The 17292-nt window shown below is 42.1% G+C and overlaps 1 protein-coding gene across 5 annotated transcripts in view; it reads right to left on the minus strand.

Moving 5' to 3' along the window:
• Positions 1-1989: 1989 nt before the first annotated feature.
• The window catches only part of LOC124143117 (E3 ubiquitin-protein ligase HECW2-like), a 78586-nt gene continuing 63283 nt past the window's right edge, over positions 1990-17292 (minus strand). For all 5 annotated transcript variants that reach the window (XM_048387974.1, XM_048387982.1, XM_048387976.1 and 2 more), the window contains 6 exons: positions 16130-16262; positions 14604-14750; positions 13025-13139; positions 5818-5903; positions 4265-4377; positions 1990-3523 (listed from right to left, as the gene is read on the minus strand). In XM_048387974.1, coding sequence (XP_048243931.1) covers positions 3412-3523; positions 4265-4377; positions 5818-5903; positions 13025-13139; positions 14604-14750; positions 16130-16262 — 706 coding nt within the window. In that variant the 3' untranslated portion in view covers positions 1990-3411. The remainder of the gene's footprint in view (positions 3524-4264; positions 4378-5817; positions 5904-13024; positions 13140-14603; positions 14751-16129; positions 16263-17292) is intronic.

Below are 17292 nucleotides of genomic sequence, written 5' to 3' on the forward strand. Positions count from 1 at the left end.
TTGATATAAGCTCAATGACAGTAAATTTTCACTCACAAGTGTGGGATGGAGCTTCAACAATTAAACTATTCCCATCTTCCTAAGGCAAGAAAGTTTACTGACTATAAAAGTCCAGTTTCCACCCTTGCCGAACTAGGCTGGTATTATGGAGTTACATTTTGGCTGGACCAATGTGTCTATGCATAGTCCAATCAAAATCAGGCAACGAAATCAAAATTCAGTCGATTGCTGGATTGGCAAAGCATGTGCACTGACAGTTTTAACTCATTGTCAACAGATATTTTCCAAATCTTTTCATGTTTTTAATCAAGGTATTTACATGATTTGATGCACTTCGCGATGTAAGACCTGTTTTATCACAAAATTGATCTTGATTATCGATTAGATAGTCTTGACTGGGCTCAGCCATTTTGTTTGAAACAAATGCAAGTGATACGAGAGGTGGAATCGGATTGGTCCATAGGAGAGGCTTAGAAGGGACATAACTCGTAATAGCCACTGGTGGCGCTACGATCGAGCCCAGGAATTCCAGCCTAGTTTGGCAAGGATGGAAACTGGACTTTTAATGTCAGTTAACTCTCTTGCCTCGGGGAGATGACTATTCCTAGCTTACCACTTGTTTCCATGACAACATTCCCATCACATTTAAAAAACAATGTCAAATAAAATATAGAGAACATAAAAATAAATTCATCCCACTGACGTTATTATTTTGAGTTTTCTTGTAAAAATTGAAAGGTCTTATATTATTTTTATATAAAACACTGACCCAAGTTTTCACCAAAGCAGATCGGTAAACCAACTAACAAAAAATGGCTTTATACTGAAACGACCCCAAAAGTGAAACATAAATACAAATCTCTTCTGAAGGAATCTTTCACAGATAATACAAGCACTATTTCAAATGGTACTTCAAAAAATATCCACATTCACATAAATGTATTAGAGCATCTGCATACCAGTATCTACTTCAAACCCAATATGACTAATCATTAAAGCACTATATTAACACCATGGTGTAAAGCTATGGTGTAGAAGGTACACAGCACTATAGTAGGTATGCTTTTATGACATATTCATTTATCATGAAACATTCTGACAACTGATCTATCACAATCACCCTTGGGATGTTCGCTGGTCTGTAATAAGAGTATCATATTTTTTTTTCTAAGATAGGTATTTCTGAAATCTTATTCTTTTCATCTAACTGTCCAAAGGAAAAATGAGGATGGTTTATGTGCATTTTATTACGAGGCACTTGTTAACTACAATGCCAAATTCACACTTAATGTAATCATTCAGGTTCAATAAAAGTATAATTAAAAGTATTAAATTGTCTTTTAACCACATATAGACAAAATATTTATCTGTAAAAAAACATCAAAATATCTATATGTTAGTGTAATTTTTTTGCAAATCAATAAAAAGGTGTACATTTTCAAATTGTCCTTAATTTCTAATGTAGAGTGACCTTCCATTGATGTTATCCTACATTGACCATACAATGAGCTTACAATGTAGAGGCGTCATTGCAGCACAACTTCAATCAATCATAAGCAATATGTGACATGTCACACAATGGGAGTTATCTCCCCTTATTACATGCATCTTTTGACTTTTAGTTCATGATTCTTTGCTGAACCACTTCATATTGGTGACGGGCTGACTTACATTATGTCATCAGGACGACCATACACAAGTTTGTCATTACAAAATCACACCAGCTGACATTCTTAATACATAGGGAACTTTGGTGATGAGGCTGGACTAAAATCTACATACAGTCTTTGGTATGGTGCTACTACTGCAAGCTACTTCTATAATGACATACGCATAGCTACAAAGTCGTAGCTACATACTTGCACCTTTTTACTATCCAGTATCACTTGTTTCTCATCAAATATTTTCTAGTGTGCACAAAACACACTTGATTAATACCAACACTCTATTTTATTTTGGTATACAATTATTATTTATTATTTATTTATGGAAATAATTATTACTTGTGTATAATGTTGCTCTCCAATGTTGATTTTGTGCGGAAAAATGCACATTTACGAAATGTTACTCAATTGATATAACCCAATCTCCAAACCACTTCATCGACGTTCTTCAAAATATTTTGATAAAAACCTTTTTGTATATTAGAAACAATATAACCGAGTGAGACGGCGATCACTACTTGGTATGCAAATGAGCTCAATGTTTTGTTAACTCTGTTTTCTGGTTCAAATGGTCTCGGAGCTAGGGTTCAAACTTTTTTCCACAATATCCTTACTATTTTTTATTGCTTTTGAAGTGATTTTTCCTATCAGACTCAGTGTCAGACTCTATATGAGTGATACTGAAGGGAGGATGGAGATCCAAGAATTATCAACCAGTACTGGATAGTAGTTCTGGAGCAGTACATAGTCATGATTTCGCAGCTAGGATACATGATGCTCAAGCCAATATTGCATGGGTGGGTTGTTATTGCCATAGTATCTTGGAGCACTGGACCTGGACTCGGCAATGTCTCAAGCCCTGCTTCTTCTCCATGTTGTTCACTTCTACCCTGCAAATGGTATTGGTGTGTTGAGGAGACCGTAAACCACTTTGTGGTTGTGGCTATATGGATATACCTACCCGGTATTTGAGTTGTCACTCACAAGTTACATGTGACGTCTATGGAAAACCAAGTCAAACTTGACTCCCTCCTATCTTTTCTCAGTGAGCAGAAATATTGTAATGGTTTTTCATCTTTCATCCTTCAGCTTGAGGAATCACATTGTTTGACCTTGAGCTGTGTTGCTTTGAGCATGAAGTCCCCGTTTGACTAGATGTGTGAGTGAGTGGGTGAGCTGCTTGAAGACTAGGTGGCAATGATAGCCGTGTCTCCACACACAGAACCTAGAACAGAACGGCCTATATCCCTGAACAGTACCTGCATCAGATGCTCAATCTGTATCACGCCCTGAACAGATCTCTACCAGAACATGGGACCTGTACCCAGAGCCCAACACAGCATTTAGCATGCCCTGAACAAATCTCTATTAAAACCTAGGACCTGTACACAGGGCCAAACACAACTGTAGCATGCCCTGAACAGATCTCTACCAGAACATAGGACCTGTACGCAGAGCCAAACACAACTGTAGCATGCCCTGAACAGATCTCTACCAGAACACATGACCTGTACGCAGAGCCTAACACAGCCTTTAGCATGCCCTGAACAGATCTCTACCAGAACATAGGACCTGTACACAGAGCCGAACACAACCTGTATCATGCCCTGAACAGATGACTGGCAGAACACATGACCTGTAAAACAGACTCCAACACAGTGTGAATCATGACCTGAACAGATCTCCACTAGAACACATGGTGTCCCTTCTCTTCTTTCAGTGTCAAAGTGACCGCCTTGGTGACTGTTCACTCGATGCCGAAGGTGCTGGTTTCCTCGACTGCCATGACAAGTTTCTCAAACAGGGATTCGGAGGAGGAATATGGTGGAAGATCAAGTCTGTTGAAACACGTGTGAGCTCTGGAACAAAGGAGTACATTGCTCTTAACAATGCGGGAAACATAAATACTCTTCCGTTTTCTAGTTTTGAAGAATGTAAACAGACAAAATGTGTAACATATTGTAAATGTGCATCTACATATAATATCAAAGGCAACTTCAACTTCTAAATATTTTTTAATCATATAGCACTGTTATTTAGTTAACAAACACAATATTGAATGTAAAAATCGTTTTCCTTATTCATCACAACAAAAAAGCTTGACCTCTGTAGAATTAGATGATACTGAACCAATTTGATTAAAGTGAACCTGTATGTGCAAGGATATTGAATCCAAACAAAATGTTTGTGATAAGCTGAATAACTTAAGCTTAACAACTTGAGAGGTAGCAACATTTAACAATTAACAGTATTTCTAAAGCAAGTTCACCTCTTGTTTTTAAAAGAGAATCTATGACCAATTCTGAGAAGTGAGAGCTTGCTGAGGAGAAATGTCATGTTTAAATTCATGTGTGATTTCTCCTTGTTATTTTTAGTGAAGCAATTTCAAACACTCAGCAACATGTGCTGTGTGGCTTCAAGGACAAATAATTATTGAGTTTAAACTGTTTTTCAAAAGTTTATTTGAGGAAAAAATAACAAGTAGCTTAAAAATTACTTTTCCCCAAGGATTACCCTTTCATCAAACCTTCTTTCTCAGGAAGAATAATATGGATCTTGTTCTAAAAGGCAAAAAAAACATCATTTTGTTTATGACAAACCTTGGAAGACTTGTCTGTTTGCCCCACTTCTCAATACAGAACTTCCTTGGGCCATTACTGCCTCGCAGTGCTGAGAAACCTTCATAGGGTATACTGGACGTTCCTGTCACGAACTGGAAACAGAGTGAGTGAGTGAGTGAGTGAGTGAGTGAGTGAGTGAGTGAGTGAGTGAGTGGGTGGGTGGGTGGGTGAGTGAGTTAGTGAGTGAGTGAGTGAGTGAGTGGGTGACACAGTGGGTGACACAGTGGGTGACACAGTGGGTGACACAGTGAGTGAGTGAGTTGGGTCTAACACCGCTTTGAACAGTATTTCACTTAGATCATGGTGTGTCTGCTTGATGTGGGAAGAAAGCTCAAAGTGATGCAGGCCTTTGACATCTGAGACCGACCAGCACAGATTTGGTGCTGAGAAATCTGGGCGGATCTAGGATCCAAACCAGCAACCATAGCTTTCTAGCACAGCTAAAGGACGCAACTCAGCGAATTCCGGTGCCTTAGAAGTCTGGGCCAGACGTATCCCAACACGAAGCAGTGAATGAGTAAGTAAGGTATAATGCCACTTCTAACAGTATTCCAGTTATCATGGCGTGTCAGATTAATATGGAAGGAAGGACCGAAGTGAAGCAAACCTCAGGTGTTCACAACTTTAGTGAAATCCACAAACATGTGTATGGTGCTGACAAACTTAGAAACATAATTGGGGTGAATCGGGATCTGAACCAACGATCACAGGTTTCTGGTGTGGCTCAAATGTCTGCACAGTGAATAGCATCTTCCCGAGGCAAGAGAGTTAACTGACGATAAAAGTCCAGTTTCCACCCTTGCCGAACTAGGCTGGTATTATGGAGTTACATTTTGGCTGGACTAACGAGTCTATGCATAGTCCAATCAAAATCGCGCAACGAAATCGAAATCCCGTTCGTACACTGTTGTGCAGATTTCGGTTGACTTCAGGATATGCAAAGCATGTGCACCGCCAACTCGTTGTCAACAGATATTTTCCAAATCTTTTCATGTTTTTAATCAAGGTGCTCATGTGATTTGATGCATTTCGCGATGTAAGACCCGTTTCATCACAATATAGTCCTTGATTATCGATTAGATCGTCCTGATTGGACACCACTGTTTTCTTTGAAGCAAATGCAAGTGATACGAATAGAATCTGATTGGGTAGAATAGGTAGAATAGGTAGAATCTGATTGGTCCATAGGAGAGGCATAGAAGGGACATAACTCGTCATAGCCACTGGTGGTGCTACAATCGAGCCCAGGAATTCCAGCCTAGATCAGGAAGGGTGGAAATTGGACTTTTATAGTCAGTTCACTCTCTTGCCTCGGGAAGATGAGTGAATAGCAGCGCCTTAGATGACTGAGCCACCCGTACTCCCATTGGGTTTTTACCTTAATCCTTGTATCAAAAGCAGCCTTCAAAAAGACTTGTCCCCACTGATGTTGGACAGACAGAGGTATGGCAGGAGCCCAGCCCTATATACCCCATTCCACTTCTTGGTGGGAGATAATACAAGCCCTAAAGTGAAACTATGTCCTACATTACCTGTAACAAGCGTAGCCGCCTCTCGTTATTGAACTTCTCTATAGCCATCCAGAACCACTGTATGACAGTGTGCTGGTCGTGGTAGCCTGAAACATTCAACAAAATGCCATCATCTACCTCGCTCTGAGTTGTGTTTGTTGTTTAACACTGCACTCATTATACCTCATGGTGAAATTGTAGTCCACAAGGAAATGTCACTAGTCCTTCCTGAATGTTATTATGTTATTAGTCTTGGATTTAATATATAAAGATGAAATATCTGCACACTGGTATTAAGACAAGATCCAAATATAATTCTCAGTCTTCATCTAAATTTCACAACACTTGCTAGTACCAGGGATTATGTAGAATTAGTAAAATCTAAATATTTTTTACATTTGTATACTTATCCTGCATTACTCCTTAATGCATTCACTGCTTACTCACGACAACTAGAAGGACAGCGCTGCGAAGGTCCTGGGTGAAGAAATAAAGTTGTTGTTCTCAAGTCCCAATCAGTGGCCGTCCGTCGCTGTCCTGTGACCTTGATGACACCTAAGGTCATCTTCACATCACTGCCTGTCGCCCAAGCTCTTAGAAAAACATACTTTTGAGGTTTCTGAAGCCAAAGTGGGGAGGCAAGTCTAACGACGGGTGGGCCTTAAGCGTAGTAATGCAGGATAAGTATACAAATGTAAAAAATATTTAGATTTTACTAAATTTTTTACTTATCCTGCATTACTCCTTAATGCATCTGTATCGGACGGTTTGGAGGTGGGTAAACCTTCAGAATACAGAAACCTCAATAATTCACACCCTGCAATACGACACCAGTTGGTCGATAAACCGTGAAGCGGAAAAGTTCAGACAAAAACGCCATTACGGTAGGGTTGTTCAAAAATCAAAAAGATTGAACATAGGAATTAAAGAGAAATTCCCTATACACGCTTAGTAATAAAGAAAATAATAGCTATTCAGCTAATTCTTTACTTACTGCGTCTTAGAGCCGTCGCTGACAAACAAGATTGTCTAATATTCTTCCACTGGTGGCGACTGAGTGACTGCACATGGAAGTAGACTGGCTCTGTGTAGGGCGAATTCATTATTTGCGTCGGGGGTTGGCAATCTGCAGGATAACAACCAGAGGGCCAAACTTCGAACGTCTTCGACATCCTCGAGAGCCCCAACGCGAAGGTTATGACTAACGAAAATATGTGTCGAATCTCCAGAAATATCCTTCCGTGATTATTCCAAAACCACAATTGCCGTGTTGAGCCCTGGTAAGGCTGACACCTTGAGATCTTGAGGGTAATTCGCTCTCGGCGAGTTCCGTTTGATGATCTCGTAGGCCTGAAGGATTACTGCGCGTAACCATAGAGATATGGTGTTTGCGATTATGCGACAAACTTCTGTCGTGGACGAACCACGCCTAGTCTTGGAGCGTCGAATGAAAACTCGAACTGCTCGCACCGAGCCCAGGAGAACTTCACCATGTACGATTCCCACAATAGTCTATATCGGTGGGATGGTGAAGGAACGGTCGGGTTGGCCTGGTAGTAGATTTTAGCAATAAAATCCCAGCATAACCCTCGATGTCCCGTTCCGTGTGTCCCATGCTCAAAACGGATCCGGGTTGAGTCGATCACATGTAGTTCGCTCACCCGTACCGCCATTGCTAATGCCAAGAGAAACCATTGTTTCCTTGGTGATGTCCAAGCTCCTCACAGCGATAGCACGTTCGCGGAGCTCTCTTTACTATACCGAGAGTGTAACGAAGGTGTCACGCGCTGGGAAGGAGCTTGAAAATGAGGATGCAATGAGGGGCTCGAAGGGGGCCCTCGCAAACCTCGAAGTACCACGTTCAAGTCCCAATCAGGTGGCTGGAACTTGGCCTTCTGATACTCAAATCTGAATGAGCATAATATGGCCTGTAGTTCCGTGACCTTAATCACACTGTGATTTTCTGGAAACGGCCAACACTAAGATAATTGCAGCCAATTACGTAGTAATGGTGCTACCTTCCAAGTGTTCTTGGGTACGCAATGTAGGAGGTATTCCTCTAGGAATTGTGACGCAATCGTAGGGTCTTGATTCTTTTCTTCTCTGTAAAAAGTCTCAAGTGATCCCCACTTGTCATCGTCGTCTCTGGGAGAGTAACGATGAACTAAAGCTATAGCTTTGCTGCCCGTGTCGAAATAACCCTTCGCACTTAAACGCCTTTTAAAGACGAACCATGCGTGCAGACGTTGGGTGAGGCAATTTTCTGTTGAGGGTGGATGAGTAGGTTGGACCACTGTGAGAGGGGAAGTGAATCGTTTTAGATTTTTCCGAGCTTGACGAACTACCCTCTCGCCGGTTACCAGGGTGCGACCAAAGGAGAGATCGAGATACCTTGTCTCCTTGATCCCCTGTAGCACCTTGGGAAGTAAAAGTGGTGGCAGAAGAGTGTTAGTTCTTTGCCCTTCCCAAGTGATACTGAACTCGTCCACCGCCCAAGTCTGCGGATCCGTCAACGGGGAGATATACGTCATGAGTTGGTGGCCTAGGCAAGTAATAAACAAGTCAATGTTTGGTTGCCTGAATTCCTGAAGCAGTAACTGGAATGCTTCTGTGAGAAATTTCCACTCGGTGGGAGCCACCCTGTCTGGACGTAATAAAGTATCGGCCAGTATGTTTCTACATCCGGGGATGTGCTGAACTATGAACCTTAGTCACAGCCGATCCACTAGATGGAAGAAATCTGAATGTCCTTAGAAGTGGAGAGTGGGAGTGTGTTGTTCCCCGATTGCACAGGCACCACACTGCAGTGCTGTTGTCTGTGGATATAGCGAGTCGGGCTAACTGTAGTTGATTCTGCCAATGTGATATAGCCAGAATTAAAGCTTCCAACTCCAAGTTGTTTATGTGCCACTTCCATTTTGCGCCGGGCCATAGCCCTGAGCTTATCTGGTCTTGTAAGTGAAGACTCCACCCCTGAAAGGGGATGCCACAAACAGGTGTGTATTCGGGGAAAACCCGAATAAACAGACTCCGCGGACATTCAGCGCCACAAATTGAGGCAAGGCTCTAGCTTAGTCGGTAGAGTGATGGCCTTGAGTGGATCCTGACTCCTGATGTAAGGGTTCAGGAAAAAATTGAATTGGTCGCAGTTGTAAGCAGCCCATGCTAGTTAACTCCTGTGCCGAGGTGATTAACCCTAGCAACACTTGCCACTGGCGAAGTGTGTGTGGTTGGTGTAGAGTAGATGACAAAAGAAGTAGAAACTTGTGCCATCTGTCCCTCGGTACAGATAGGATATCCTGGTCTGTCTTAAACAGGTCTCCTATGAACTGAAGTCAATAGGAAGGAGAATACTCCCGACTTCGCCTCGTTGATTGTCTATCCCAGTTATTGACGTGTGTTGATGATACAGTAGATCGCCCTCCATCTACGACTCGAACCAAGTGTTCGTCACGTGTAGATAGTTATTGGCTTCATTACTCCTGTAAATAGCCATAAGTGTCACTGACATGTCAAATGGGAAATACTACCATTGGTAGTGAACCCCAATGAACTGGACCTGAAAAGTCTACGGTTGGGATGGATAGTCGAGACTATGTAGAATCAAACGTTCGTTGAACACAGAGATTGTGGATCATTCTCATCTTGTCTGGGTCCTTGTCTGGGTCCTGGTTGGATTTTCCCAATCAAACTGTGGTCAACGGTGGGGTTATCTCTACCCTTATACGGACACCATGATATAGTGCGATAAGTACGAAATCGTCCTTGAGACTTGTCTCTGCCACTCCCTTTCTCAGTAAGGGAATGCTGGTCTTCCCTGAGAAACGCGCATCTAGGCTTATAATTCACTGACTTGCCAGCCCGCTTGGACTTTCCAAGCTTTTTGGGAACTTGACGTGCGTGTCTGCGATCTGTTCGTTGAACAGGGGAGTAGATGACCAAGGTTGAAGTAATAGACTGCCCTTGAAACCAGCATCTCAGTTGGAAACGCTATAAAGTCTTGGGTGTAACGGTAATCTCCGTCAGAACGGTCTCAAGATGAATTTTCCTGTGGTCAAACTGACGCTGTAGGAAAAACACCATAGTTTGGAAGTGATCTAATCAGATAGGGTTATCCTCTAATAGATTCTGATCCACTGCAAACATTGACGATATTGGTCGCTTAAATCACGGAGCAAATGTGAGTTTTGGAGAAGTCTTCCTCCAATGACCTCGTGGTGTCCCTCTTATTTACCCTGTTATCCGGGGAAGGCGTTACTGACACGAGATGGTCTGCTTCCCAATTGGGTACATGTGCTAAGCTGATCATGTGCCGGTTACGTAACCGAGTACACTGTAAGACTTGGGCTAACGTCATTGTAGAGACCTTGATTGGTACGCAGACGCTGCGCTCAGCGCAGGTCTGGAATGTTGGAACAGCGCTAAGCTGATCGTGCGACGTTTGCGTAATATGAGCGCTTTGGGTAGCAGTCAGACGCTGCGCTCGGCGCAGGTCTATGCTGGATATGTTGGAACAGCGCTAAGCTGATCGTGCGTCACTTGCGTGATAGGAGCGCTTGGGTATCAGTCAGACGCTGCGCTCGGCGCAGGTCTATGCTGGATATGTTGGAACAGCGCTAAGCTGATCGTGCGCCGCTTGCGTAATAGAAGTGCTTGGGTTGTAGTCAAGTGCTGCGCTCGGCGCAGATAAATCAGACACAAAGCTCAAAAGTATTGACTGGATCAAGGCTTGCGTCTAATCTACCCCCATCATAGCATCTCGATACGCTGGTGCTGGTGCTGTCGCCGACGTCACAGATTATCATACATGTATCTGGAAGTGTCCGGCGGCTGAAAAAATAGGAGCAGTTACGATACTCACAAAATCCTCCGGTATTGTTGATTTCGGTGGATGGTGTACTTCTGCAATCACAGACGTCATAATACCTGCCGATAATAACGGTTGGGTGGTAATGACAGAACCATATGTCATTCGCTATTCTGCGATAATGACATTCCTCTCGTCTCACGACGGAATAACTGCAAAATATGATTGTGAGTAATCTGCTTTTATATAGTAAACTCGTTGGATTAGAGATTTACACAAAAATTACATTTTAAATTTTGGCGAGCACATCTACGTGCATGCCTATGACCGTGGATAAAGAGCTTTGGGCGATTATTCCACGACAATATGTACACCACGCAAACATAAGTTACGCAATTAACCCATTGAAGAAATGGTACTGAAAGAATGCCGTAGAATTGAACAGTAATCTATCGGCAAAAATACGAATTGCAAGGGTATACAATATTTTTATATACGCAATTCAATGTAAACCAAGGCTATTTACATTTAGAGATTGGAGAGCACATCCGCGCGCAAACCAACCAACGTGGATGATAATCTTTGTAAGGTTTTTTCCACGACAATTAGTACAATGCTCAAAGGTATGTTACGCAATTAAACCCTTGTTGATGAGACAATACTGGAAGAGTGCCGAAGAATTTGAATACTAATCTATCGGCAAATTTATGAGTTGCAAGGGTATACAATATTTTTGTATGCGCAACTCAATGTAAACCAAGGGTATTTATATTTTCATTTAGGGTTTGGAGAGCACATCTGCGCGCAAACCAAACAACGTGGATGATAATCTTTGTAAGATTTTTCCCACGATAAATAGTACCACGCTCAATCATAAGTTACACAATTACGCCACTGTTGATGAGGCAGTACTGGAAGAATGCCATAGAATTGAACAATAATCTATCGGCAAAAACTACGAGTTGCAAGAGGGGTGCAGGCTAAAACGGCACCTCAGCAAAACGTCACCGATTTCTCTGGCGAAAACGGCACCGCATTTGGCGAAAACGGCTACTATGTGTCGGTATACAAAGTTCATATACGCAACTCAATGTAAAACCAAAAATACCAACAAAAAACTATTTAATCGCATAAACATAGGTACGCAATAAAAGAATTGTTGATGAAGCGGGACTGGAAGAAAGCTGTAGATTTGATATTAATCTATCGGCAACCATATTTTTAACGAGTTGAAAAAGTATACAATAATTTTAGTATACGCAACTCACTGTTACGCCAAAGCTAGTAGTATTTAAAAACATAAGAATATGTTATACATACGTAGCTGAGAATTGTAAACAATATGACTACCTTGGCAGGCAAACGATTGTAACACAATTCAAAATGGCGACGAACAACAATATTTTGGCGGGAAAAAAGACAAGAGTCTTTTCACGCCTAATTAATTCACATAAAACTACACAACATGGTGAAAGTAATATGAAAAGAATACATCACCCATCGCAGATCAATTTTTAAGATTGTAGACAAACTGAAGGTCTAAAATTAATCCAAAAGGAGAGCTCCGCTTGGACACATCCTAGCTGTGCTACGACAAGCAGTGATGTGAAGATGACCTTAGGTGTCATCAAGGTCACAGGACAGCGACGGACGGCCACTGATTGGGACTTGAGAACAACAACTTTATTTCTTCACCCAAGACCTTCGCAGCGCTGTCCTTTTAGTTGTCGTAAGTAAGCAGTGAATGCATTAAGGAGTAATGCAGGATAAGTAAAAAATTATCAAACTCTGTGTGTGTGTGTGTGTGTGTGTGTGTGTGTGTGTGTGTGTGTGTGTGTGTGTGTGTGTGTGTGTGTGTGTGTGTGTGTGTGTGTGTGCGTGTGTGTGTGTGTGCCCCTGCGTGCGTGCATTAAAGCCTCTTTCACTTTATCGTGTTTATTGTCCGCGTTATCAGTGAAGTACAAGGCCATGACATTAGTTATAACTATAGTAACATGAACAGGGAAGGTTTTTCATTCCAATTTGGAATTTGGTTACTGACATTTGGGTAAGTGTGGGTATGAATATCTGCCAATGGGCACATCTAGATAAATCCCTGGTAGTTCTTTAAGATGTCTGTATTATTGATATTCTAGGCGTGTAATTTGTGGAGGAGATTACAGATTTTGATATGCAACTACTACCTCCAGTCCAAACCCAGGTTTAACAGAGGACACAAATGCAACACACAATCTCAAGCATGTTGTGCCCAGGAAATTCAGTACAAGTACATACTGTCAGCTTTACTGCTTAGTTGCTTATTTTAACCATATTCACTATACATGAAGGGGTAATTAGATCTTCACACAGAGAGGCATTGTATCGAATATAGGTCTCACTTTTATGAGATTGCGTAGGACAAGAAAAGACATGTTTCCTCACCAGATCTATACTCAGTGTTCCTCCTCCAGTCCGAGATGTCAATCTCCACCGTCCCCGCAATCACAAGCTCCAGTTCCCTCGCATCAAACAGAGATACAAGTCGAGACTCAATCACCTGTAAGGCCAAAAGCTTCACATGAAAAACCAAACATCAAGTACAATGTGCTTCACTACCCTTTATCACATTGAGCATGAAGTGGTGCTGTTTTCACCACAGTGGGCTATATTCCAGCCATGATAAGCAAGTGTTGACCATGTAGACACAAGTGAGTGAGTGAGTGAGTGAGTGAGTAAAGTGAGTGAGTGAGTGAGTGAGTGAGTGAGTGAGTGAGTGAGCACTCCAATGCATTCCAGTTATATTATGGTGCGTCAGCTTCATTCAGAAGACTGGGCCAACCGTGCCACTGAGACAAAAGGGACAAATCAAAGCTGTCAACAGCTCAATTTAGACTGTGTACGTAACATAACTAGATTCTAGGAAAGTTTGTTTGTCTAAGGACTTATGGTGAGAGAGTGAGTATGGTTTTACGCTGCTTTTAGCAATATTCCAGCAATATCACGGAGGGGGACACCAGAAATGGGCTTCACACATTGTACCCATGTCGGGAAATGAACCTGGGTCTTCGGCGTGACGAGCGAACGCTTTAACCACAAGGCTACCCAACTGCCCCCTAAGGACGTTTGGACTAGGGGCCATGTCTATCCCTTTCACAACAGGCTACAAATAATTGTTTCACACTCAGCAATACTCATGCTATATGACAGAAGTCGGTAAACGACCGAGTATGGATCAGATAAACCATGGTCTATTCAAATATTATGACCATTTTGTTTGTTTGTTATTTAACGCCACTCAGCAATATTCTAGCTATATGACTGCGGTCTGTAAATAATCAAGTCTGGGCCAGACAATCCAGTGATTAACATCTTGAGCATCGATCTAGCCGATTGGGATACGATGACATGCATCAACCAAGTCAACGGAGCCTGACCACCTGTTCCTGTTAGTCGCCTCTTATGACAAGCACAGTCGCCTTTTACGGCAAGTATGGGTTGCTGAGGACCTATTCTACCCCGGAATCTTCACAGGGATGACATTATGCCCGTGCCATGCTGTCGGGGTGCAATGACATGCTATCAACCAAGTCACTTAGCCTGACCATTTGATCTTTACAGTCATCCCTCACAACACAAATAGGCTGCTGGTGACCTGTTCTAACCAAGAATCACCACAGGCTTACAAATAACTGAACCACGAAGACAAACAGTTGACAACCAGAGCAATGATCCACACCATCAGACCACCTGATCCTTGGACAACAAGAAAAGAGTACTGTGGGTCTATCCTGCCCAGGAATCTTGGATAGAACTGACCCAGCCTAGAGTATTGTGGCACCATGTTTTCCTTGGGCACTGAACCTGGTGTTAATGACGTCGTGGGAGCTTAAACCCACTGACCCCCTTAGGACAAGCATCTAGTACAAAGACCTGTTCTGCCCTTGAACCCTTATTGGACAAAAGTGACAGCCAAGTCTTCCTTGGGTACAGGAGTGACCAATGGTCAGCTGGTGTTACTGACCTCGTGGAAGCCCCTGATGAGACTGTCTGTCTGTTCTGTGACTCCGCGCTCCAGCCTCCACTTGACCATCTTCTCGATGTATTCCTTCTTGTTTCGCTCTGTCACTGGCAGGTTCTTCCCATTCGGCCGCAACTCTCGCTCTGTCACCTGGGGAGGGAGGCAGACAACACACAATGGTTCAGAAACTTCTGTACCAAATATATATTCTCAGGCAAAACGAGCAGGATCTACTATTTGTAAATGACAAAAAACGAAAAGGAAAATTCTGAGCCCTGTTTTTTTTTAAACCTTATTTTAAATCTGATATTGTCTGAATAACAAATTGTACACAAAACTTTCCCTTGACACATGTCTTGTATCATATAAAGCAGACTTTACACTTTTGATCAAGTTGGAGTTTGGAATCAGAAATGAATCGCTACGAAAGTTTGACCATTGTACTGAGCGTCGATCTCCAGGGGAGAGAACTCTGTACTGAACCTCGGCCTTTTATGTCATCACGTTCCAAACTACCAACAATGAAAATATCAGGGGTTAAGATAATCAGAAATAATTTACTTCAAACAGGGCAAGTGTAAAATATCCAAAACATGAGTGTGAGTGTGTGTGTGTCTGCTTGTACCAGTCTGGGCATGCCGACTATATAGTGCTAGTCCACTGAGATACCATGCTGCAGTTTAACATGAATACCCCACTCAGACACAGCATACTGGCTCCGAGCTGACCAGTCCTTGATTTATGAGAGGCTTAGGTTATGGGTCAGGGGCCTAATCTAACATGGAATCCCAACAGGATTGCAACAAAATATAAGGATGTTTATTCCATTTTCTTTGAAAATAGATTCACATCTTATTTAATGAAAGCAGAGATCCCTATCCTTATGCGATTCAGTGTATCATATCTCATTTCTATGACACATACTCTCGACCCATTCTCCACCATATTTTCATTTCAGAAGTGGCACCACCATCTTCCACTCTCTTTTCACTAACCCAGTACAGAAATACTCTCACTCATATGCTTCAAGTCAACAGCTAAAAAAATGCCCATAGTCAACATTCAATGCCTCTTCAGGCAAGCCCTTGACATATATCTAATTGAATCAGGAGACTGTTATAAATGAACTTTAGCTGGAAAATTATATTTTCTTGGGTATCAAGACAGGGGATGGATGTCCTTACACTACAAGATGACACACAACAAAGCATTTCTAGTATTGGTGATATCGCTGCTTGTTTCAATCGTGAAAGAACGGTGTAATTTGATTGGACGGCTAATTTTAACGCTTTGTCATAAGAACAGGTGAATGGGCCCAGGACATATATCGCAATAGAATGGAGATATGATACACTGGGTAATCGAGCATGACAGATCCCTTGGACCAGGACAAAGTACTAGTCATGAAAGGACTTGCTCGGCATGTACACAATACTGTACATGGATGTCAAGTAATGCAATTTTAAACCCCTGCATACAGGCATGAACAACCATGCCACTGTTTTCGGAAAACTCAGTTTTCATCTCACCTGTCCGAAGACTTCCTCACTGACCGAGAAGGTGATGTCAAGGTCAACATCGGTAATATCATTATCTTTAATCCACAACAGACTCTGGTAGAACTCAGCATCTATCGTCTCCACATCCTCCAAGGACCAAGGCCTGCAGTCGACAGATGCACACACATCAGTACAAACTTAGGACTTCACGAGTCCACGGAATAACAAAACATTCATGGATAACTGCCACAGGCTGCCTTAACATGAATACTCAAAATCATTGTCATCCCGTTCCTATTTATGATATTGTGAAGCAAACCACAAAACTCTCTTACTCCCCATCTTCACAGTGCATATCATCTTCCCGAGGCAAGGGAGTTAACTGACTGTAAATGTCCAGTTTTCATCTTTGCCGAACTAGGCTGGAATTTCTGGACTCAATCGTAGTGCCACCAGTGGCTATTACTTTTTAGTATTATGGGTTATGTCCCTTCCATGACCCTCCTATTGACCAATCAGATTCCACCTCTCACACCACATGCATTTGCTTTAAAACGGCACCAAGTCAAACTATCAGACCAATATTCAAGGTCTATATTGTAATAAATTGGGTCTTACTTTGCGAAGTGCATCAAATCATGTGAGCACCTTGATTGGAAACATGAAAGGATTTGGAAAATATCTGTTGATGCTGAGTTGGTGGTACACATGCCTTTCAAATCCGGCAATTGACCGAAATCTACACAACAGTTGATGAACTTGATGACGATTTCGTTACACGATTTTGATTGGACTATGCATACACTTGTCAGCCCAGCCAAAATAGAACTCAATTATTTCAGCCAATTTCACAAGGGTGGAAACTAGGCTTGTTTAGTCAGATAACTCCCTTGCCTCAGGAAGATGAGTGCATATCCACCCTGTCTGTGTCTCTTAATTCAGAGTAGCTCATTACAAATTGTCATTTTGAGAAAGAAACTGAAGAAAAGTGTATGAAACGTCAACAGAGAACTGAAGGCAGCCTAATGTCCAGAAGATGTAATGTAATCATTGCGATGTCATGAACAATGGATGACATCATATATTGTTCTCAACAATAAAGTTGTGTTGCTTCAACTGAACAATCACCATTGAGCATCACAAACCTGCATGTTATTACTCATATTACACATGTTATTACACATATTACACAT

The sequence above is a fragment of the Haliotis rufescens genome, unplaced genomic scaffold (assembly GCF_023055435.1).
Source record: "Haliotis rufescens isolate VD_foot unplaced genomic scaffold, xgHalRufe1.0.p SCAF_10, whole genome shotgun sequence".
Lineage (NCBI taxonomy): Eukaryota > Metazoa > Mollusca > Gastropoda > Lepetellida > Haliotidae > Haliotis > Haliotis rufescens.